The sequence below is a fragment of the Nerophis lumbriciformis genome, linkage group LG09 (genome assembly GCF_033978685.3).
Source record: "Nerophis lumbriciformis linkage group LG09, RoL_Nlum_v2.1, whole genome shotgun sequence".
NCBI classification, from domain to species: domain Eukaryota; kingdom Metazoa; phylum Chordata; class Actinopteri; order Syngnathiformes; family Syngnathidae; genus Nerophis; species Nerophis lumbriciformis.
This window is the reverse complement of record NC_084556.2, coordinates 26,149,896-26,172,929: the sequence shown is the minus strand read 5'-3', so window position 1 is coordinate 26,172,929 and position 23,034 is coordinate 26,149,896. Positions and strand designations below refer to the sequence as shown.

General features: G+C 38.6%; 1 protein-coding gene across 2 annotated transcripts; it reads left to right on the top strand.

Annotated features, from left to right (window-relative positions):
* The first annotated feature begins 1,568 nt into the window (after nt 1-1,568).
* On the top strand, nt 1,569-22,754 carry LOC133607453 (protein phosphatase 1D-like). 2 transcript variants are annotated; one of them, XM_061962075.1, is made up of 7 exons: nt 1,569-2,229; nt 9,686-9,914; nt 14,706-14,830; nt 14,921-15,102; nt 15,245-15,472; nt 15,575-15,662; nt 20,539-22,754. In XM_061962075.1, the coding sequence occupies exons 1-6, from the start codon at nt 1,710-1,712 to the stop codon at nt 15,656-15,658; spliced, it is 1,368 nt and encodes a 455-aa protein (XP_061818059.1). In that variant the 5' UTR covers nt 1,569-1,709; the 3' UTR covers nt 15,659-15,662; nt 20,539-22,754. The 2 variants fall into 2 exon arrangements, with proteins under 2 accessions (XP_061818059.1, XP_061818060.1); XM_061962076.1 differs by having other exon boundaries at nt 20,536-22,754.
* The last annotated feature ends 280 nt before the right edge of the window (nt 22,755-23,034 follow it).

Below are 23,034 nucleotides of genomic sequence, written 5' to 3'. Positions count from 1 at the left end.
GCTCAGTTGGTAGAGTGGGTGTGCCAGCAACTTGAGGGCTCCAGGTTCGATCCCCGCTTCCGCCATCCTAGTCACTGTCGTTGTGTCCTTGGGCAAGACACTTTACCCACTTGCTCCTAGTGCCACCCACACTGGTTTAAATGTAACTTAGATATTGGGTTTTACTATGTAAAAGCGCTTTGAGTCACTAGAGAAAAGCGCTATATAATTCACTTCACATATTATGTAATTAAAGACAAACGTTTTTTTGCTATAGGTGGCAAAGCTCAATATTATTACTAGTTACAGGTTTGCTTGTATTTTTATTAAATTTTTACTATTTTTGTGTGTTTCGTTTCAACAATATGCTGCGGGCCACCACAACTCAAGCTGCAAGCCACAAATGGCCCCCGGGCCACACTTTGGACACCAATACTCAATAACATTGGGAATTACAGCCAAGTATCTAATAAAGACATGATGAAGAAAATACCTTTTTTCTGCCTCTTTGAAAGTCAGACAACTTTCTTCTGGCCATAACTCTTGTTTGTTTAAAAAAGGGGCTGTTTTGCTCCTTGAAATTGCAGCATTTCTCTTATGCTGTTGTTTTTAGGGTTCGTGTCTGTGTGTGTATCTGGCCTTGGTATATTTTTCCATTGGCATTTCTATTTGCTACTCTTTACTTTATTTATTTATTTTTCTTTAGTTTAGTAATTGGTGTACATTATTCACATGAAATCAATGGGTGCACCAGATTTAGCTAACAGCTCATTTCCATCTGTAGTCCTTACAACATACAACACACAAGAGAAGAAAAAAAAAAACAGAACCGCCAAAACAATTAAAGGATGACTTATGACTTTTTTTTTTTTTACATTTTATTGAATTTTTTTTATTTATTATTATTTGATTTCTATTGCATTGTCTCTTACTTGGGGCGGTATAGCTCGGTTGGTAGAGTGGACGTGCCAGCAACTTGAGGGTTCCAGGTTCAATCCTTGCTCCCACCATCCTATTCACTGCTGTTGTCTCCTTGGGCAAGACACGTTACCCCAGTGCCTCCCACAATGGTTTAAATGTAACTTAGATATTGGGTTTCACTATGTAAAGCGCTTTGAGTCACTAGAGAAAAAGCGCTATATAAACATAATTCACTTCACTTTATTTCGTTAACATGTTTTGTTTGTATGAAAATATTGCTTACTCAACGTTTTTGGTAGAAATGTTGTAACAAATTGATTTATATGTATATTTTAAGATGTATTGTTTGAGCGTTCAATTGTTTAATAAAAAGAGTTTGGTAGCATATGAATGTTGCTGGCCACCGTAGTTTTTACATTAGCATTAGCCTTGCTATGACTGATAGCTGCTATTTACGACCAATGTAGGCGTCTGGTCGCTTTTTGTGTTTTGTTATGTAACAGTAATTACATGTGTAGGCTTTAGGCGGTTACAATTGTGGGAAACGACCCATATAAATATATTTTTGTCGCATTTTTAGCGGTGGGCAAAGCGGACAGAGGGGGTCATGCGCAGTAGTGTACTTATGGGTCGACGTTATGACGTCATGACGCACAACGTGACGTGGTAAGAGGATAAACAAAAAAGGAAGGAAGCCTTCGGCCATACAATCGCGGCAAAATTGGTTCAAAAATTTAGCTACTGGGCTACAGTTAGGCACTACATGCGCCCTTTGTTGTCTAGACAGGCAGCAATTGGCGCTAGCTATCATGGACGATGCAATAATATTCCGTATGAGTGCGTTTTCCGAGCAAGGAGGGAGGAAATACATGGAGGATGTTGTCGAGATAAGAATCGAGTATGAGCCGACGTCGTCGCCGAGTGAAGACTACACAAAGTCGCACGGACATGGAGGACAGGACACCGGGCCGAGCGACTCCTCCAATCAGACTGAAAGCGAGCTACGTGGGGATACTGTGCCCGCCGAGCCTGGCCCGGTTTCTGCTATGTGGGTCGAGAGCCTAGCGAGCAAAGACGCCGGTGACCACAGCGCGCCGCTGACGGACGATAAAGTGGAGGAGGAACGCCTTGTCGACACTCGGAAGTCCGTGGCGTTTTTTGCCGTGTTTGACGGTCACGGCGGCCGGGAAGCAGCTCACTTCGCCAGGGAACATTTGTGGGATTTGTTGAAGAGACAGAGGGGCTTTTGGTCCAAGGATCACTCGGAAGTCTGTGCTGCTCTTCGAAAAGGATTCATCGCCTGTCACCATGCAATGTGGAAACAACTACGTAAGCCTCCTCATATTTGTATTTCTACATTTTATACTTGAAACATAATATACTGTAATATGGCTGAAAACTGTATTACGTCAGAAGTATTTTCGCATCGGTCGATATCGATAATAATTGATATTTTTATGACCTATGGAAAATATGGACCAGGATGAAATATATAAAATGTTAACATTTTTATTTCAAATGTTACTTTCCTCATGATCATTATTCCCTCAGTTATCTTATCGAGGCAGAAAGGCAACGGAATGTAAACACAACCAAGGAAAACTATCAAAAAATCAATGTAAACAAAGTCCTAAAATCTCAATAAACACTTTTCAATAACCTCTATAAATTAAGGTGCAAAAAGAAGGAATATGTAAGAATTAAGTGGAACGAAATAGTGAAAATTTAAACATGGAGAAACCTGAAAAGAACACTTTTTTTGCAGGTTTACTGGCAGGAATTTACATGGTCTGTGTAATGTTTAATTGGGTCTGTTATTTGTATTTAAGTTTGGAAATTAATTCATGTTTTTCAGTAATTATCATTGAAATATTATTGGACCGAATTATTTAAAGTAGCACATTTGTTACATTTTGTTTTTTATTATATTTACACAGTACACTTTAGTTCTTACCTGTTGTTTCTGTACATCCAAATATGGAAGGGACAATTATCGAAAAAAGTAAAACCGCGGTGAAGGACTACGGTTCTTTTGAAAAAAATCCAAAAGACTGCCGTACTATCAGGTTGACTTTACCTGTATTTGCTTTCTGTAGCACTTGTTTTACATTCTCTTCGCACTACATGTAGAGAATCAACAGCAAGATAGCAAAATGGGGTAACCAAACCTGATTGCTGATACTCTTACACGATTGAGTGTTAGCATGTGCCTCTAATTGCTCACTGATCACTTCTAGGTTACCGGACCACGGGTGTCTTTGCTCATGTAACCAACAGTGCTTCATACTTCCCAGTTTCTTCCGACCCCAAAAAGTTATATATTTATTTGTCAAAGGCATTTTTTATTGATATCGATTATGTGTCTATCGCAATATAAATCTATCGTTTTACGACCCAGCCCTACTGGTTACAAACACACTGTACACACACATAGCATATTAATCTTTTAATTAAAGGAAGCCACCACTACATTAGGTTTAAAAGAACGCTAATCTGTTTGCTCTGCTCGTCCAGTTTGTTTGGTCAAGTTTGCAGTCCACCAAACAGGTGGAGTGAGACCGACGAAGGGTGCACTTGTATGCACTTGTCGTCCGGTACTTTAGTCTGGACCAAACATTAAAAAAACACTGTTGGTCACTTAAGTACGGTCTGGTTTGCGATCAAATTTGTACATTTGTCAGTGGACCAAAAAATAAAAGACGGACTGCACTTTTATTTGATTAATTTTGCCTATATTTCACAATTCTTACGATGGCTGCAACTAACGACTAGTTTGATAGTCGACTAGTCATTGACTATCTTAAAGAGAAGCTGCACGGTTTAGCATGGTCGCATCTGGCTCCATCTACACAAATGGAATCAACACACAAAGCAAATAAGTCCTGCTTGTCAAAGTTGTCCTATCAGCTGGAGGTCCGACAGCAATTGTATACAAAACAGCTGACTGTCATTGAAGCTGGCGGGAGTGTCGCAAAGGCCATTTTGATGTGTCTGTTTTATCAATGGAGAGTGAAAATAACAGCATGTTTACGTTCAAACATACAGTAAGTCCTCTAACAGTGTGTTTAAATGCATCAAGTTAGTGTTGTTGAGATTTGGAAATGACAGTGCACAACCGTGACGGCATCAGATGATGACACGTCTCCGTTTGAGCCGTGTACACGCATACCCTGAGTGGAGAGTTTTGGAACTTTTCACATTGGCCAGCCTTTACAAAACTGTTAGTAAGGACAAAAGTATGTGTTTGCATATGGACAAGAGGCCTAAACGCAGAGATAACTATGCGTCAAATCAAGGGGAACTGCACGATTTTTGGAATTTAGCCTATCGTTCACAATCATTATGTGAAACCAGAATACAAAGGATTTTAGTTTTTTGCATTCTGACATATAAAAACCAGCTCGTTATAGGTAGCAAGCAATGCCGCTAATTCTACCTCGAAATCACTTTAAAAATGCATTCAAAACCCGACACCAATACTTCATTTACGTTCCTTAACCTATGTAATAACCAAGCTGTGGCGACATTGTTCTTTTAAGAGCGAACACTGAGGAACTCTTCTTCTATCGTAGTAACACATCGGCGCGCTTCGGTATTAGCCGTAAAAGGTAACTACGGCAAAAAGTAAGCTAGTTTCTACGAAAACATGAAACGCATTTGAGTTTGTAATGCACAACACAATGCAATAATAAACCAATCTGTACTGACTGAAAAATATGAACAGTCATATTACAGTATTTGTTAAGTATTAGCCCACATTTCATGTTTTGTTTGTACACAGCTAGCCAGACAGCATATGCTGTCTGTCATGATACACGCATGACGTGATGCGTGCATAATGATCAATATTAAGCGTGACTCACTGGATGGACAGGTGTCTGTTTGGTCCAGCTGGCCCGGGACGTTTTTTCTGGTTTATTCGGGGTAAGCACGCTATTTATGTCAAACTACCTTGTCTCTAAATTCCCCATTTGCATCTTTGATTCCCTTTCAACTCACTCTATTGGCTTTTGTCTTCTCCAACGTTTCACACTCTTCTTCATGCTCGCTTCTAGAGGCAGCAGTTCATCCTCCGTTCATTCAGGTTAAAAAATATAAGATTGTGAATCCTCATTTGTCCAAAAATAGTCGTCTTTGTTGTTTGTTACCAAGTCTGTCATGATTAGAACACATGCAAGCGTTTTGTATCCAGAAGTAGGAACACACATTGTCAGACGTGTGAAACGGAAATCTTTGCGTGGAAGAAGTCAGTCCCGGTCCCATTGATTAAAACGATCAAAACATGGTAAATATTGAACATATTACTTATTGTTATGAACGTGTATATTACTACATTATATACTTTATAGACTTGCAGTTTGTATACAAAATGTTGGAGGGTTTTGCAATAGTCTTAGAGGGCTTTGAAGGCTACAACAGTGACTCCCATTAGCTGCATCTTCCGAGTGTTTTTTATCATCTTTAAAATCCTAATAAAAAAAGACGTGTGTTCTTGTCTGACTGTGAACGATAGGCAAAATTCCAAAGAAGTGCAGTACCCCTTTAAGTATCCGTGTTCTGTGAACAGGGCCCCGGACTGCTTTTTTGTACAGTATGTGCACGCTCCCTTTGTGTAGACTTTTTTTTTTATAAATACGTTCTGTTTAGCCACTAAAGGTAACGTAAGCTAGCTGGTGGTGTTCTTGTTCTATTTTTTGGTTTGAAAAATATAACTGACTTTGTTGAAAACAGCCCTTTTAAGCATGTGCAGAAAGTGTTCTGGTGATTTTCAGTGCGCAAATAATAAACTATTATCCGTTCATACTATAACTACCTGCTGGTGTTGATGTGTATGTTAGTGTGTCAAGATGTTCATTTTTCCCATGGTCTGTGAACACACCGTGTGGGACGAGAATGAAGATGTGTTGTTTGTCTCGGAGTGAAACACTGACTTTTTTGAGTGTGCACAGAGGAACTACTTGTTGGAATTTGTCCCGTTGTTCGCATGAGATAAATAAAAAGCTATAAAGAGCATATATTACTTTATTTTGTTTTCACATAAACAACCCTCATTTTTAAGGTGTGGCGGCTAATATGTTTCCGTGGCGCACAACCACAATCAAATCCATTAAAGGGAAACCCAGGGTTGGACATCAGGAAGAAGGTGAAGAAAAAGAGTGATGTACTTGACCAAAACAGACGAGTGGACCGGAGATAAATTAGTTTGACCTCCCTGTAACCGCGTTTGAAAAGATAGTCACTGCAATGATACGTACAACTGTAGAATAGGTGGGTAACTCTGATTACCCCCAATGTAAATATAATTTGTGTAATTTACAATAAAATGTATACAGTAGCCTACTCACAGCCAGATTAGAGTTTTGAAAGTTATGTGATATTTGGTTTATAATATTCAATATTAGCAATCTTTTTAATTTAAACATACCAGTGCTATTAAAAAAACGATACAAAAGACTTTGACTTTTGTTTAATTACTCAATTTATTATTAGAGAGGTTCTTGCTGTAGCAGCCATACGTGACCCAAAAGCGGGTCATTTCTCCGGTGCCATTGGGCTGCCAACTCCAGCGGCTGCAGTCCGCTTGACTGGCCAAGCTGGTGCTGAAGTCACAGGAACTCATTGTGACAGCAATAGGTTGTATTCAGTCATGTGACTTTTGAACGGAAGTAAACGAAGTGGTGGGCCACAAAACCAACATGGCTACGATACAGCAAATGGAGTGCGAACTATCAGTGTATGCAAAGGGCCTAGATCTTACCACTAAAAGCAGATACAAGCAAAAATATCAAACAATACAATGGAATCTATCCCTATCCGTTCTCCAAAAAAGATTTGTCGAGTGATCTCAATGATTATCTGTTGGTTGCATTCCCAGACATGTTAAACTATCTGGTACTCCAGACATCATTTTACACGACAAAAGAGAGGAAAACTTGAAAAAACACAGAGGGCTACAAATTATTTTTGTGTGGCTTGGTCAAGGGAATTAGTATCAAGACTCTCCCGGATAAATCATGCATTGTTGTAGTTTGAGTAAGGTTGCATTTCATGATATAAGCTAAAGCTGGGCCGGTAATACGATAACAATATATATCGCGGTAGGGCTGGGCGAAATGGCAAAAAACATGATCACGATAAATGTTTTCATATCATCCAATCTTGATTAATATCAAAAAATTTTTTTGTTCAAGTCTGTTTATCGTTTATCTGTTTACTATTGCACTATCTTGTAACAAACAGTTCCACCATGTTTGATTGAGGTAAAATATGCTAACCGCTGACTACTGTCATTTTGTTCATATATATATAATTGTGTTTACTAGAGGTGTAACAATACAGGTAACCCATGCTGGTTTTAGGGCCACAATGTTGCATCTTTTTTGGTACATTTTGTGGGAGTAAAGACAACTTTTTTTCCTCTCAAAGTTCTTTTGTTTTTTGCTTGTCATCAAAAAGGGCATTTTGTAGTAAAAAAAAAAAGTACCAGTGGTGTACTGAATACTATAATACCTTTACTTCAAGTTAACATTTACTAAACAACACTTTCAAATGGTTAATTATTATTTGTATTCTTTAATTACTTTTATACATCAGTGCTTCTCACCAGTGCTTTGGCAAACGGCAAGCGGTGACCTACATTGTGGAGTTTTTAAAACTTAAATACTGTAGAATACATAGAATACAATTACATTATAGTGCAGTTTGAATTTGAGGTACTGTAAAATAATTCGGACCAACACATACAACACGTTTAATCACTATTTCAGGAACAAAATGGGTTTTTTTTATCTAAAAACTCAAAAATGATTCAAACACAAACTGTCTGTATGCAGTTTTTTAGTATATGTTTTCGTTCTGCTTTTTCTAAGTTGTCAAGTTTGTTGTTATAGAAATGCACAAGAAATAAGAAATAAACAAGTCTTCGCAATGGCGGTCATGTGTTCGAAGTAGAAGTTTTAGGAACACCCCCTACGGTGTTCAACCAATCAGCGTTCGACAGCACCGAATGCCCCTGAAAAGGTTCAGGGTAGCTTCACAAAGTCCCACCTAGCGAGGAGGAACTCTGAAATGTTCCTGAAGAACTAGGGTTGTTTTTAGAGGCGACACAGGAAACTTTACCCGAGTAAGTGGGAAAGTTCCTGCGGTGGAAAAAGGGCCTATTTTAACATATGGTTTTTTAGCCTTGAAGTCCACCAAAAGTTCAGGAACTTTAAGTTCCTTGAACCTTAGTCCATTATTAGGTCTGATTTATTTTACTGAAGTTTGAGGAAATAAAACAATATGATACGAATTTTACATAAAAAGTCAGGCTTTTTTTCCAACAGTAAGACAGTCGTCCCCTCAGTAAATGATGAATTCACAAGGGCCGGACGAGTCCCTATGGCCCTTTTCAGCTGTATATAACAAACATAACATAAATAACAAATGTCAGTGTTTATTTTGCAGCGACAACATATAACAGAGCTACCGCTCAGCATTAGCATTCGTTTTACTCGGGTTGAGGCTAATAACTATACAAATGGAATTTCACAGACTACTTTCTACATTTTCTGAAATTTTGAACACAAAGTTTTAGAAATGTCTCAGCTGTGTTCAACCAGTCAGCGTTGGACAGCACAGCCCGCACTCAACAATTCCTAAGAAACATTCCTAACTAAAGACTGGGGATTCAATTAGTTCCCTGTGGAACTTTATATACCAGAGTAATTTTTGGTGTAATTACAAGGGGTGTTTGATTTTGAAAAGTTCCTGCTTTGGAAACATGCCCAATGACTTAGAAATATTGAAATCTGCCAAATCTGACCCACAAAATTAGCTAGAACTAGAACCACAAGGATGACATGGATGTAATCTTAGGGACAATCCCTAACGGCCCCCTCATTTGGCACAGAGAAATTATTTGGCAGAAAATGACCAGCTACTGGCCGGATGACTTTATATCCAAGGTAAATTGTCAATTAAGTGCAAGGCTTGCTAATGTATTGTTAAATGAAACACTGTGTGCAAGTCAGCGAAACAAAACTGGCAGTTTGCGATGATCAGGTGACCTCACAGATTGTACAGCATATTTTGCAATGCAAATGTCTGAGACAACAATGAAGTCATGCATGTTCAAAGGTGAATATTGCACTGAACTGCGGGTTAAGCTCATGTATCCTAACATTCCTGAGATATGCCAAAAATCGTTATCATGGTAATTTCTATGGAAGCAGCCAATATTTTCTATAATGGACTATGTGGTTTTATTTTGTTCAATAAGGGGTGTCAAAAAAATAGATTTTCAGATTAATCATGATTCTTATTTGTAATGAATCGTGATCGATTCAAAACAATCAAAAATATATTTTATTTTGTTTATTTTTATCAATCTGTCCTGTCCAGATACTCAGGCAAATCATATTGTTGATGTAGAAGCCCATATTTGCTTGACAGATTTACTTTAGAAAAGAGAAGTCTTGGATACTTCTCTTGTTGCTTTATTTGTATTCGACTTTATTAAATGTTTAGGAAGCATTTTATTAAACAAAACCTGTTTTCTCTTAAGTAATATAGAAATTGATTAGAGCTGTTTATATATTTTATGGAGGAATGTTTTTAATCATAGAACTGGCATTCAATGTTATTAAAAAAAAGTATAGATATTGAATAGAGAATCGTTTTGAATCAAGAATCGATTCTGAATCGAATTATTACCCCCAAGAATCGAATCGTGTGGTGCCCAAAGTTTCAGAGCCTTAGTGTTTACCATACTTAGTGACTTTTATTTGCACTTCTTTCCTTACAGCGGATTGGCCTAAAACAATAACAGGCCTTCCTAGTACGTCAGGCACCACAGCAAGTGTGATTGTGATCCGTGGAGTACACATGTATGTCGCTCATGTGGGAGACTCGGCAGTAGTCGTTGGAGTGAAAGAAAATGACTCTGATATCACACTCCAGGCGCTTGAAGTCACACAAGACCATAAACCAGAACTTCCTAAAGAGAAGGAAAGGATCGAGCGACTGGGCGGCAGGTAAGTGTTTAAAAACCACAAAACAGACCAACAAAACACATTTTGTAAGATTACCTTTACAATTTGGGGTGTATTAGAAAGTGCAAAGGACAATATGGATTCTTTGACCACCAATGTTAATTTTATTGACCAAAAATGTTTCGTCTTCGTTATCGTCAACGACCTATTTTCTCTGACCAAAATAAGGACAATAACGAATAAAAACGAAAGTAGAGCTGCACCTCGGGATGATGATTGATAAGAAATTATTGAGTTCGAGCCTATTATCGAATCCTCTTATCGAACCGATTCCTTATCGATTCTCTTATCGAGTCCAGATAGGTTGTTGTATATGGAAAAAAAACCACAATATTTGGTTTAACAAAAGCTCACTTTTAGTATATAAGAAAAAGATAAAATGTAATAAATAAATAAATATTGACTGTTACCCCCCTAAAAAAATAAAAATAAATATTGACTGTTGTTGCCCAAAGTATATTAAGTGGGATTTTTCAGAAAAACAAATATATACAGTAACACAAAAACAACCTGTCTCTGTGATCACTATAGGTGTATAAATAATAATATAGTGTTAAATAAAATCAGTCCCTTGGGCACAAAACTGAAAATAATACAGCTCTCCAAAAAGTGCACTTCTACTGCTATTTGACATAACTGTTTGTTATGATGCTTAGACATTTTTGCACTTTATTTCTTTATTGAAAGAAAATTCTATGAAGAGAAAAGTTGTTTGCAAATGTGTTTACAATGCTAAAAAATGAAAAGTCAAAGCTAAAAAAAGAAATACACTTTATTGAGTTAACATTATTTCTTTATAGGGGGAAAGATGTGATGTTATGAGCTAGGGAATATAACAACTACACTACCCAGCATGCAACGGGAGTGACGAGCATGCACGGTAGCCCCGAAAAGTGTTGTTCCATGTCGCCACCCGGCAGCTAAGAATGAGGTTATGAGCACGCTGTGAAAGTAAACGTCAAGAACTCAGCCAACACGCCTCGTCTGCATTATTTATAATTAGACAGACAACACATGTACAATGTGATTTTGTTTTGTTTACAAGGAAAGAAAAACAAAAGTTAAAAAAGGAAGATCATGTCATATATGTTGTATATATACGTATGTATGTGCTGCGGTTGCTTTAAGAACGTTGCGACAGCTGCCGTAAAGGAGGTGCGTTGCTAGCCTGGTTGCTATGTTTCCGGTTGGTCGTAAAAGTGTTCGTCATGTGTTTGTACCCTGCTCAAATCTCTCAGTAAAGTTATTCATTGGATTATACCTTCTGTTTTGAACTTTATTACACCTTAGAGCGCTTTTTCCGGTCCATTGTTTTTCCTGTTTTCCCTATCTGCGCCTAATGACTGAGCTATGTGACGTAATTTCTGGTCGGGACGGGATTCGTTCCCAGGGATTCGAATAAAGAACCAACTATTTTTCTTTACTATAGTGGTCTCGATAACGGGTACCGGTTCTCAAAAAGGGATTCGAGTCCGAGGATTCTGTTCTTTTTTTATTGAACAACCGGGAAAATCGGTTTCGAGTATCATCCCTAGCGGCACCTATCGAATATTTTAGTAATCGAGTATTCTATCAAATATCACGATCGATTAATCGAGTAATTGAATAAATCATATTTTTGCTTCTTTTTTTTTTAAATTGTTCGTCCTGTCCAGCTTCTCAGGCAAATCATATTGTTTATGTCGATGCCCATATCGGCTGTACAAATTCACTTTACAAAAGAGAAGTGTGGGATACCTCTCTTGTTGCCTTATTTGTATTTTGACTTTATTAAATGTATTTATATTATTATTTGGTGCAACCGGGTCCCATGCTTAATTAAGGTTTAATTATACATGTTAAGATGTGCCCTCAATTATTGCATTTGGCCTAATTGTCTTTTATTTCCTAAACGCCTGTTTTCATTATTGAAGGCTGACATGCACAGCTGAAATGCGTCCGTTGTTGATGGGGCCAATTTGGTGTGCTAATAAAAACAGGTGGGCCCACAGCCCTATGTGCTGTGTGGTGTGACCGCATAAACAAAGTTTTTGTCTCGTGCGTTTTTGATGATTATTATACAGTGCCGTTTAAATGGTGGTTTCTCCACGCAAATCCGCTGAGCTTTTTTCAACCTGCCAACAATACATAAACAATATAAAAAGACAAACCACTTAATAATGACGACAACAGTTTTAAATTTTAAGAATGCAATACAGTTCATTGCATTCTTTGCATGCAAAATAGTAATCAATATTAATTTTGCCATCATAACATGTTTGAGATGAAAACACATATATATAAAATTAGTTCAAAAGTTATATTCCCTGAGAAAGTTAAAATAAATCTATATTCTTAGTATCAAAAATAAAACAATAAAAACAGTTTTCATTATATCAAACATAAAAAGTGGATTAGGTAGTAGCTTGGTTGGTAGAGCGGCCGTGCCAGCAACTTGAGGGTTGCAGGTTCGATCCCCGCTTCCGCCATCCTAGTCACTGCTGTTGTGTTCTTGGGCAAGGCACTTTACCCACCTGCTCCCAGTGCCACCTACACTGGTTTAAATGTAACTTAGGTATTGGGTTTCACTATGTAAAGCGCTTTGAGTCACTAGAGAAAAGCGCTATATAAATATAATTCACTTCACTTCACTTTAATACTGCATTTGAAATGTGCAACCAGTGGTGAGTCACCACCAAGCAAAAAGCGCGCATACTCAGAAAAGTAGCGTCAGATTTACCGCCCGTCCGAGCACCCACTGGCAGAAATGTAGATCGGCGCCTATGCTATAGAGACTATAGTGGGTGGAAGTGCAAGCTATCCTACTAGCATGTGGTTGCATGACTTGAATAACCCGAATAACATTGCACGACTACTTTCGCATGGTTACTAATTAAAGGCTAAATGACAGCTCGGATAGCGTTGTTAGTTTTCAATACCTTTTGGCGGCATTTAATGACTTTGCGGGAGTGAGAGAACACATCCGGTTATCATAAAGAATAGCATTTATTTTACTAACACAACTTTTGCGTTTATATTTGATGATAGATGACTTACCTCGCCTCCGAACATCCCTCAAATCGGATGCTCTCTCGACAGGTGCTGCAGCATCGAACTTGTGCTATTGTGGTATGCGAGCTTCACTTTGCAATGTTTGCATTCTACTGCGTTTTCCTTCGATTTTAGTGTGAAGTGTTCCCACACCTTAGACAACTTTCATTGCTTCTTAATTCCCTCGTTTTGCTATGGCTCTTGTCCACTGCTTTCTGCGGCGTCTGCCATTGCGAGTTATGTCGGCGAAAAAGTTTACTAAACTCAAGCGTATTTAAAGGAGCGGTGTTGTGCAGTGCAGGGGCCGTATGATCTGACGTAAACACGCTGTGCAATACCTAAACAGTTCGTGCGAAACATGAGCTTTGACTACTAAACGAGGCAAAATGCCGTTAAAAAAACCCAAAACTTAACGACGCCTCGAGGCAGCAAAAATTCCTCGAATATACGTATTTTGTAATCGAATTACTCGAGGAATCGTTTCAGCTCTAAACGAAAGCACGTTGACTAAAACAATGACATAATAATTTACCATTTAGTCAACGAATTTAAACGAGACGAAAATGTTGACAAAATCGAATCATATTTAATTTTGTCTTTAAGCGGTGGAACGAAATATCCGATCACAGTTGCATGTGGTAGAAAGGTGGAAAAGCACGGAGGATATCCAATCAGAACTACTGTGTTTGTAAGGCACACTGTGTTGATTTTTCATCCGGAAAACAATACTCGATACAAGACATCAATACAAATATGTCTTCTACACCGGGAAGAAAGAGAAGAGAGGACATATATGGACACACTTCATATTTTGCGAAGTAAACAACAAAACAACTTGTAAATATTGGGGCTCGATTTTCTTCCACAAAAATACAACCAACTTGAAGCGCCCTCTGCAGGCTAACCGTCAGGCTGAAGCTAATATTTCAAAATTACTCATACTGTACTGATTTACTGTTACTAATAAAGACAGTAGAGCAAGAGCAAAACAGCTTACTACACCACATGTCCAAAAATAAATATTAACTTAAAAAAAAACTACTTTTGTAGTATGCTGCGAGACGAGGCGAGCTTATCCGCCAATATAATAAGCAAGATACATGTACAGTGCACTTTAATGATGTACTCGACACACTGTTCAACTATTAATTGCACAACTTGACAACCCAAATAGCAGATTTGTCATTTTTCAAGCTATCACAAAGAAAGACGCCTATGTGATGTTCCACATTTATATTTATATTATTACATTGGATGCCAATAGATCCCACTCAGTGTAGTTATTCATTCGATAGCAAGATAGCTAATGCTAGCTTGCTTCTCCAATAAATGAGCAGTGTCACCAGACCTTGAGTTTATCAAAGTGTTATCAATTATGGTTTTTCGATCATTTAAGTTCAAAACGGTAATACTAACCGTGGGGTGTTTTACTGCGGTTTATCATTATACCGTTTATCGTTACATCCCTACTCATACTTAAAACGCAGCTGCTGCCATCTTGGAGTTGATAAACAAAACTACAACAGGAGGTTGCCTACAGCCACAGTTGTTACCACCAATACACCAATATCAGCACGAATTATGTTGAGGTGTTAATTGAAGCATTTATGTTAGACACGTTTTGGCATCTCACAAATCCATCTGCCTTTGCCAGACATGATGCTACTGCCATGTACTTTGTTATACTAGTATCGTCATAAATAAAAACAAGTGTGTAAAATCTTGTGGTTGTCTTTACTGCAGTGTAATGAAGAAATCTGGGGTAAACCGTGTTGTGTGGAAAAGACCTCGACTGACCCACAATGGACCCGTGAGGAGGAGTACCGTCATTGATCAGATCCCCTTCCTGGCAGTGGCACGGTCTCTTGGTAAAGAATTTCTAGCAAATAAATGTGTCTTTTAAACACTTCTGCATTTTGGGAATAACAAAAATGGCAAATGTTGTTTTCTGTTGCAAGGCGATTTGTGGAGCTACGATTTCTACAGTGGGGAGTTTGTGGTATCGCCAGAGCCCGATACCACCGTGATGACACTTGACCCAAAACGACATCGCTATATCATCCTCGGCAGTGATGGTCTATGGAACATGATGCCTCCCAAGAACGCGGTCAATATGTGTTATAACCATGACAAAATGGTGGTGCGTAATTAACTTTTTTGGTTTCATTTACACTACATTTCCTTTTCACCATACCAACTTTATTTATAAAGCCCTTTAAAAACAACCACAGTTGAAGAACAAAGGGCTACTCACATATTCTAATATCTCTTTTGCCTCCCAGGGGCCGAGGGGAATGTCTTGTGCCTGCCGGTTGGGATGCACTGCACTGCTTTTTTGGAAAGAGCGCATGCTACGAGCAGACAACACAACGGTCATTGTCCTGGCGCTACAGGAGCGCGGGGGTACAACTATCCCGATGCATCGAGATGAGATTATGGTGGACATGGCTCAGGGAATTGACCACATTCCCTTCCTGGGAACTCAGTTCAGCATGTATGAAGTTCCAAAGGTCAGTCTCTTAATGGTTGCATCCTGGAATTTCTTTAGAGGATGTTTTTCTGTCTCTGACCGAATCCAGTGTTCCATCATATTCTTCTTTGTTTTTGGACAGGTGGAGCATGAGGATGCCATGTTTAATGAAGAAGATGAGATATATGGAGAAGAACCTGAAGGATGGACATGCCTGGAGTGGTAGTCAGGTGATTTTTCATAAAACTGTGTAAAACTATCAATGAGCAAACTAGATTAGCCATGAGCTAATAAGACATATTTCCTACTACCGTATTTTTCGGAGTATAAGTCGCACTGGAGTATAAGTCGCACCTGCCGAAAATGCATAATAAAGAAGGAAAAAAACATATATAAGTCGCACTATGAAAAAAAAACTGCGACGTATAGTCCGAAAAATACGGTAGTTATGTTCTTGTGCCATTTATCATGACTTAAAAGATTCAAAACACCATTTACGGAAAAGTTTATATGGAAATGAGCCCAATGTGTTTTTTTAATCAAAAATGTTGTGATACAATTAACAATTAATTCAATACAACTAGCAATATGGTTGGACCAGGGGTCGTCTTTTATTGTTTTCAGTACACACTATAACAACCAGTATCGTTAAAAATCCATGCTAATAAAAACACAATATAAGTATAATTCTTAAGGGCATTTTCGGCCCCCGATCCGATTTTTTGACTTTATATCCGATCCGGTTTCGAGTCCGGATGTGATACTTTGACAATAGGTTATAGAAATAAAAAAGGTTTATAGCAAGTAACTAAAGTAAACACAATAGAAAAAAATGATAAAGCTTATCTTTTTAAATTTAGAATTTACTAGTATGGCTGTAATTCAGACTATGTATTAAATTTGAGGTATTGAACGCTACATACAATTTTTTTAACTAAAGGAAGTGGCTAGTGCAGAATAACTAAACAAAAACTGTTATTGGTTGCAATTGAAATAATTTGGGTTTTGCCCCTGAAGCCTTCCTGTATCCAGAGACGTACTCCCTAAGTTTTTAAACTATAACAAACATGACAAAAAAAATATTTTGCAATAATTTAATCAAGTCACATTAATATAATTTATATACTGATATACAAGGTATCGATAATATCGTCATCTTGATCGATCACCCCTGTTTTACATTGAGGTTTCAGCGGTTGGCTTCTTGTGTTCTTCTGCTCAAAGTGTGTGTAGCATACTTTGCCATTCCATTTCCTCTAATCCTCCGGTGGTATTGTACATGAAAGGAAATTAGGTTATTTTCTGACATGGAGGTGAGGATTTGCACTGTGGATAGAAGTGTTTGTTGCAGCTTGTTGTCAACTTTGAGCGGGTGTTCTGGCAAAACACGCACCCTTCTGAAATCCGGGCATGTAATTTTGTCTCCCTGAGCGTGCATCCCTTTTTAAGTAATCTTTCAGTACACTACTGATACCATGATTAGATTGGGACATCTGTAATGATCATAATGTTTCAACTATAAATAATATTGAATGGAACTTAATTGGCATTGCGCTTAAAAAGTACAACATTTGTTTTCAGTACAACTCGTCCAAGAACGGACATACAGTAGACACAAGTAGACAGAGCAGAAAGACTGATGGGTTGCCACAACGGCGGCGCCCTGTAGAAAGGTAGAAAAAAGGTCAACATGGAGGAAGAAGTAGGAGAAAAAAAGCAAATCCCAAACTAAGCTCCTATGAAGGGCTGGGGGACGCCGGGTCGGATGTCCAATTTTTATTTTTTTGTCAGATGCGATCTTTAAAGTGGCCATTCACATTACAAAAACATTTGATTTCTAATGTGAATGCAACCTAACCTGTATGCAGACATGACATAATGACGTGGCACACACTGCAGTTTTTACGGAAATAAACATGGCTTCAATTGTAGTCGGTCTCAGTACTGGTGCAACTGTGGCAAATTCAAGGATTTCGTGCAATCAAAGTCAACCTTTTCTGACCCGAATTATTGCACCCAGAAGATTAAGAAGGGAGAGGACTAGTATTTTGGCTCTGGCAGTTTTACGGGATATTTTGCTTCGATGTCTGCTTGAAGAGCGCGTCTGTGGGCGAGCAGTCAAAGACAAGAGTGGTTGAACTTTTACATAAGTTCCTTAAGCCCCTGTTTTCTGCTCCGTTGTCAACTATTTATTTTGTAACCTTCTGTTTTGGCAAATAATTAGGACATTTTTCGCTTTTTGATGACGTTCTGGTCGGATGAATGGGACATGAGTGCGGCAACGTTCACATTAAGAACGCATCGCATATATATTCAATTTATTTCCACATAGGAAAGAAGCCTTGGACAATTCGGAATTGCACTGTTCACATTGAAATGAAAAAATCCGACACAGGTCGCATATGGGCAAAAATATCGGAATTGACCTGCTGTGTGAACAAGGTCATTGAGACCAGAAAAAAAAACTTGAACAAAGCACATTTTAGCACATATTGTGACACACAAAACCCGAGACTTGCAACGGGGGGGAGGGGCGACATGCGGCCCAAATTTTCCGCCACCAGGGACACTGCTCCGTTGTTCATTATACTGCGGGAGGTAGTGAAGTCACGAAAGAGTGGGATGTGGGTTAGGGTACGTCTGTGTGTGGCGTGTATTTTCCATGGATGCGCATGTGTATGTAAGCCTGAAGAGTCGCTTGTCTCTCGACCTCAGTGCTCTCGCAGAATGGTTTCATGATAACACAGCCAGTCAGTCCAACAAAAGTCATCAAACAACATGTGTATATCCATGAAAAACAGGGAAGGAATGGGGGGAGTCTTGTAGCAACGATTTTGTCAAGCCATTTCTGCGGGAAAATAAAATCCAGATTATAATATTTGTGTTTGAGCGTGCAAAAACAGATTTAAACGTTTCATTCTAATTGTCCATTCCTGGTGCTCGAATTGATCATAAATTCGCCTTGCAGAACAGACAGCTCTACAAGATGTTATCCAGTTTGCAATTTAGTTCAGAAACCACAAAAGTCTGAGTGTCCACAGCTCTGCCCTTTCTTCAATCATTTATGGCAGCTTTAGGGTACCTTGAATGGCTGCCAGCATCTTCTGAGTTTGTCAATACACCAGGGCAACACCTACTCCAATCAGCGGATGTCCTGTTAGAATGATTCCTGATAAGTAAGGTATTCCTAATACTGAAATAATCGCCAGGCACACGACCCTCAGCTTCTCCCAAGAGTCCATCATGTGTCCAGCAACAAACACTCCGTCAGGACAGGCAGGCTCCCCCAAACCTGAGCTTCTCATCAAGAAGATCTAGTCAATTTCGTTGAGAGGCACGTTGATCAATTCCATTGTCTAGATTTTGGAGAACAGTGCAGAAAGAGGCTCCAAGAAAATTAAGACAAACTCGACGAGAGAAAGAAGCAAAAGCAGGAGATATACAAGGGAGAAGGAAGGCAAGCGTCTGCCTTTGTTGAGAGCTAGACAGATATATAGAAATATTTTTTATAAAAACAATAACAATGGGACATGTTTGCATCCACTCCGACTAGGATTCAAACCCTACATTCCATATTTAGATTGTGTTCTATACCCATTGGGCTATCCAACCACTTACGATGTTTGTCCTCAGTCATTGAGCAATTTTCTGTCAAAAAACCCCAAAACTGTATGGTTTCAATATTTTGATGATATTTTATAGGCCCCCTACCAATGTTCCCTCTAATTTTTAATGTGTGTGAGCAAACGCACAAACTCCCTGAGCATTCAGTGGAGCACATGTGAGCAACATCAGACGTGCACACTGTGGCCACACCAGCGTCACACCTGTCCCAAACCTGACATCATAACAATTTAAATGTTTTATTAAAATAATTTTCTGATATAAGTGTTTTTGCCTTCTTACAATGACAATAACAAAAAAACATGTTTTTCATGACCTATGTGCTAGTATTGTATGTCTGGCTGCGGGTCCTGCCTTTAAAAGAAATGTTACCCCTTTCAGAGATTACATTTAGTTCCTGTAACTTTCTGTCTGTAAAATACATCTTTTTATTAGCATTTATGAAATGTAGTGACAATATTTCATGAATAATATCCTTAGATTAACATTCTTAATAAATGGCAGTAAAATAAGCACACATCCGATTGAGGAGTCAGAGTGTTACAACCTGGCATTTACACATTGTGTGGCGTTGGGGTTGTCCGACTTTTTGTGTGGCCATAAACGCAACACTGGCTAAGTGCCCTTTTGTTTTTTGTTTAAAGTTCAGATGGGATTTTTGATTTTCTGCGCGGCATTAATTTGCTGTGCGCAGAGGACGCGTGAGCAGTGCGCAATTGCACATGCGCGCACCTTAGAGGGAATGTTGCCCCCAGATTAAAACTGTTAAGAACATAATAATGTTGTGTTGTTCAAAATAACCCATTGCTTAAGGAGCACACTTAAAACGCTCTTTAAACAGCCCTGTTCAGAGCAGCTGGTTTTGGGGGGTACTGCAGTAGCAGTTATGATGTGCATGGCCTTTTAAGAGGTGACACACAAGTAGTGTAAGAAGCTTATTGCCTATAGCACGTAGAAATGAAAGTTTCACCCAGAAAAACTACAACACCAATCTGAATACTGCATGGAGAGCGGGAAAGAAGGGGATTAGCCCTGAAGTCAAAACGGTACAGACCTCCGCCTCGGATCAGAATGCAAAGCTCCCCCACGCTCCCAACCAAGGTCTGTAGCCCCAATAGGATGACATTCATACATAAAATATATCCACTTTGATCCCATGTCCTTTGTGGCTGGGGGGGTTAATGTAATGTGTGGCACTTTGTGCATCCAACAACACTGCAGTTCTACTTAGCTTTTGACTTTGACATGATACTCGTTCTTGTAGTTGCTTGCGAGAAAAGAAAATGTTGGATCTTTGAACAGCTAATTTGACCGTATTGTTGTACATCAATTGTTTGTGTTTCCTCATAACATGTAAGTGATCTGATAGATTGGCTGCTGACTATGATATATTACTGTTGTGACGCTGTAGCACCACTATTTTTGTGAAATTGTCTCTCTTAAAGATCATTACAGTTTTGTTTCTGTCATTTATTTTAGCAGCCTGGACCTGAAAATGCCTCCTCTCTGCTTAAAGAACGCTCTACCACCCTGGAGCAGGCATTCAGCCTGTATGACATGGCTTCCTGTGCCAGCATGCCGTCTTGACTCTACAAGGGCCACTGGATGTGTTCCAATAGAAGGACGCAGCAATCCAAGTGGACCCACGACACTATTAAAAAGGTCTCCACGCGATGCCATGGGGGATGGTTCCCCAACAAAAGTTTGCCTCTTAATATGTCTCATGGCAAAAGTGAAAAATGTTGCTTGAGACGTCTCCTCAGAAGACAACAGTGCTGTATTACCGCAGAAACACAAGGCTTTCTTGTGCATGTGCCGAGTACGTACACACAGACCTCTTCCTAGATGTATGGACTTTATTTCTATAAAATTGCTCTTTTTTTGTAAATAATGTGGCAAACTTTGAGATTTTAAATGTGGTTTGTTTTTACATTGGCCTCATTTTACTAGACTCCCTTACCCCACCCCTAAATACTAGTGTTTTTCAGAAGCTGTAGATTTATTCAACGTACGCAGTCTATTTTCTTACTTATACATGAATATAATGACAATAGTATAGCTAAAAGATATTTTGACAGGCAAACGTGTTTTTCTTTTTCTTTTTCTCTTTCAATTTACTTCAATAATTACAAATCTATTTAAAAGATTTTTACAATCTCTAAAATGATGGTTGTTCATTATAGAAAAGTGAAACAAATTCTTTAGAATCTATTGATAAAATCTTACACATTTGAATCATATTTACGTTCTGCTGCATTGCATCCCAACACATGACCATCCAGTGGCGCAAAACACTTTATTGTGTGTGATTAGGCTACACCAGGATGGCCCAAGATTGACACCATACCGGCCCCTGAGTTCAGTTCAAAACATAGGAGATAAAGAGTGTTCCTCCATGTTGCATTTTAGGTCCTCTTTTTCATAAATTGGGCTATTTGGCCAACGTCTTCAGTTTAAAAAAAAACTCACATTTTTTTGCAGCAGATTCTTAAAAACACCAGAGTGCTGTCTTAGACATTTAAGGGGGAAAAGGAAGGATTACAAACCTAAACTCAACAGTCTTGAGACCAACAGTCTCTGTCTCTGCAAACCTGCCATATATTGATTATCATGTAACCTAATTGAATATTTGTTCAAAACACATCTGGTTGAATTATTGAACAAACCCAACAAAGGAACATATAGTGCATCTGGAAAGTATTCACAGCTCCTCACGTTCCCCACATTGTTTTATGTTACAGTAACGCCTTAATTAAAAATGGAATACATTAATTTTTGTCCTCAAAATTCTACAGACAGCACCCCTTAATTACAATGTTAAAAGGTTTATTAAAAAAAAAAAAATCACATGTACATAATTACTCACAGCCTTTGCTCAATACTTTGTTGGTGCAAATTTGGCAGCAATTACAGCATCAAGTCTTTTTGATTACGATGCCACAGTTTGGCCCATTCCTCTTTGCAGCTCCTCACTAGCTCCAGCAGATTGGATGGGAAATGTTGGTTTTTATCCAGGATGTCTCCGTACATCGCTGCATTCATCTTAGTCTAGTCAGCAATCCACCAACCAGATAGTTCGATCCATTAATATTGCTAAATATTTCAACGGCTGCCTCCTTCCTGTACGTTTGTGTAAGATTTGCGTAACAATTGTCATCGTAATCCATTTTACAAGCTTTGGTACTCAGTTGGTATGAGTGTCCAATTCTTGCATTCATTTATAACTTGTCGATGTGGCAGCTGCATTATTGTTGCTTTTTTTGTTACATGAATTGTTGCCTTAGCACAAAAACAAATTGGTGCTTTTTCATAAGAAGGACTCAAATATTTAAGAATTTCCCATTATACTATTTATCATGCACCTTCAGCTATTTACAAGGAACTCTTGCAGAGTTTGAAGCCTGCCCCATGTGGTCTTTTTATTACAGTTTGTACAGTACATCATTATGCAATAGACTTGTATAGTACATTTTATTATTATGCAAAGTAATCTGGTTTCCAGAAGTCTGGCATGTTCAGATCTACTATATGTTGTGAAGTGTCCAGAGCTAATGGATGTTAATGGGCATGTGGTGTGTCTTGACAATTGCAACACTTTGGTTTTCCTCTCAGCCACTTCTCAGGACTAACTGTATAAGATACATACTTCGAAAGTGACTGTATATACACTGACTGTCTGTGTTGTAATAAAGTTTCTGTTTTACAAGCAATGCTGCTGTAGCCTCTTTAGTGGCGATTGTTGTAACACTTGCAATGCTGTCAAGTTCCAGCAGATGGCAGTAATGTTAACGGATTAAACCTGTATGTCCAGTTCGTGCAAATGTGATCTGCTGCTGTCTGCTTGTCTTTTGTGGAGGAAAACAAGCTTTATTGAGATCAATCAAATATTTACATGCAAAACTGATCCGGCTAAATCCTACTTGCCCATTCTTCAGTTGAGTTTGTTTATGATATTCCGTACAAAAAATAAATAAAATG

Bases quoted from the DNA above. Each gene is read 5' to 3' on its own strand.
- LOC133607453 (XM_061962075.1), top strand. From the start codon at position 1,710: ATGGACGATGCAATAATATTCCGTATGAGTGCGTTTTCCGAGCAAGGA. The intron at 2,230-9,685 runs GTAAGCCTCCTC...CTTTCCTTACAG, and splicing joins TGCAATGTGGAAACAACTAC to CGGATTGGCCTAAAACAATA. The intron at 15,473-15,574 runs GTCAGTCTCTTA...GTTTTTGGACAG, and splicing joins GCATGTATGAAGTTCCAAAG to GTGGAGCATGAGGATGCCAT.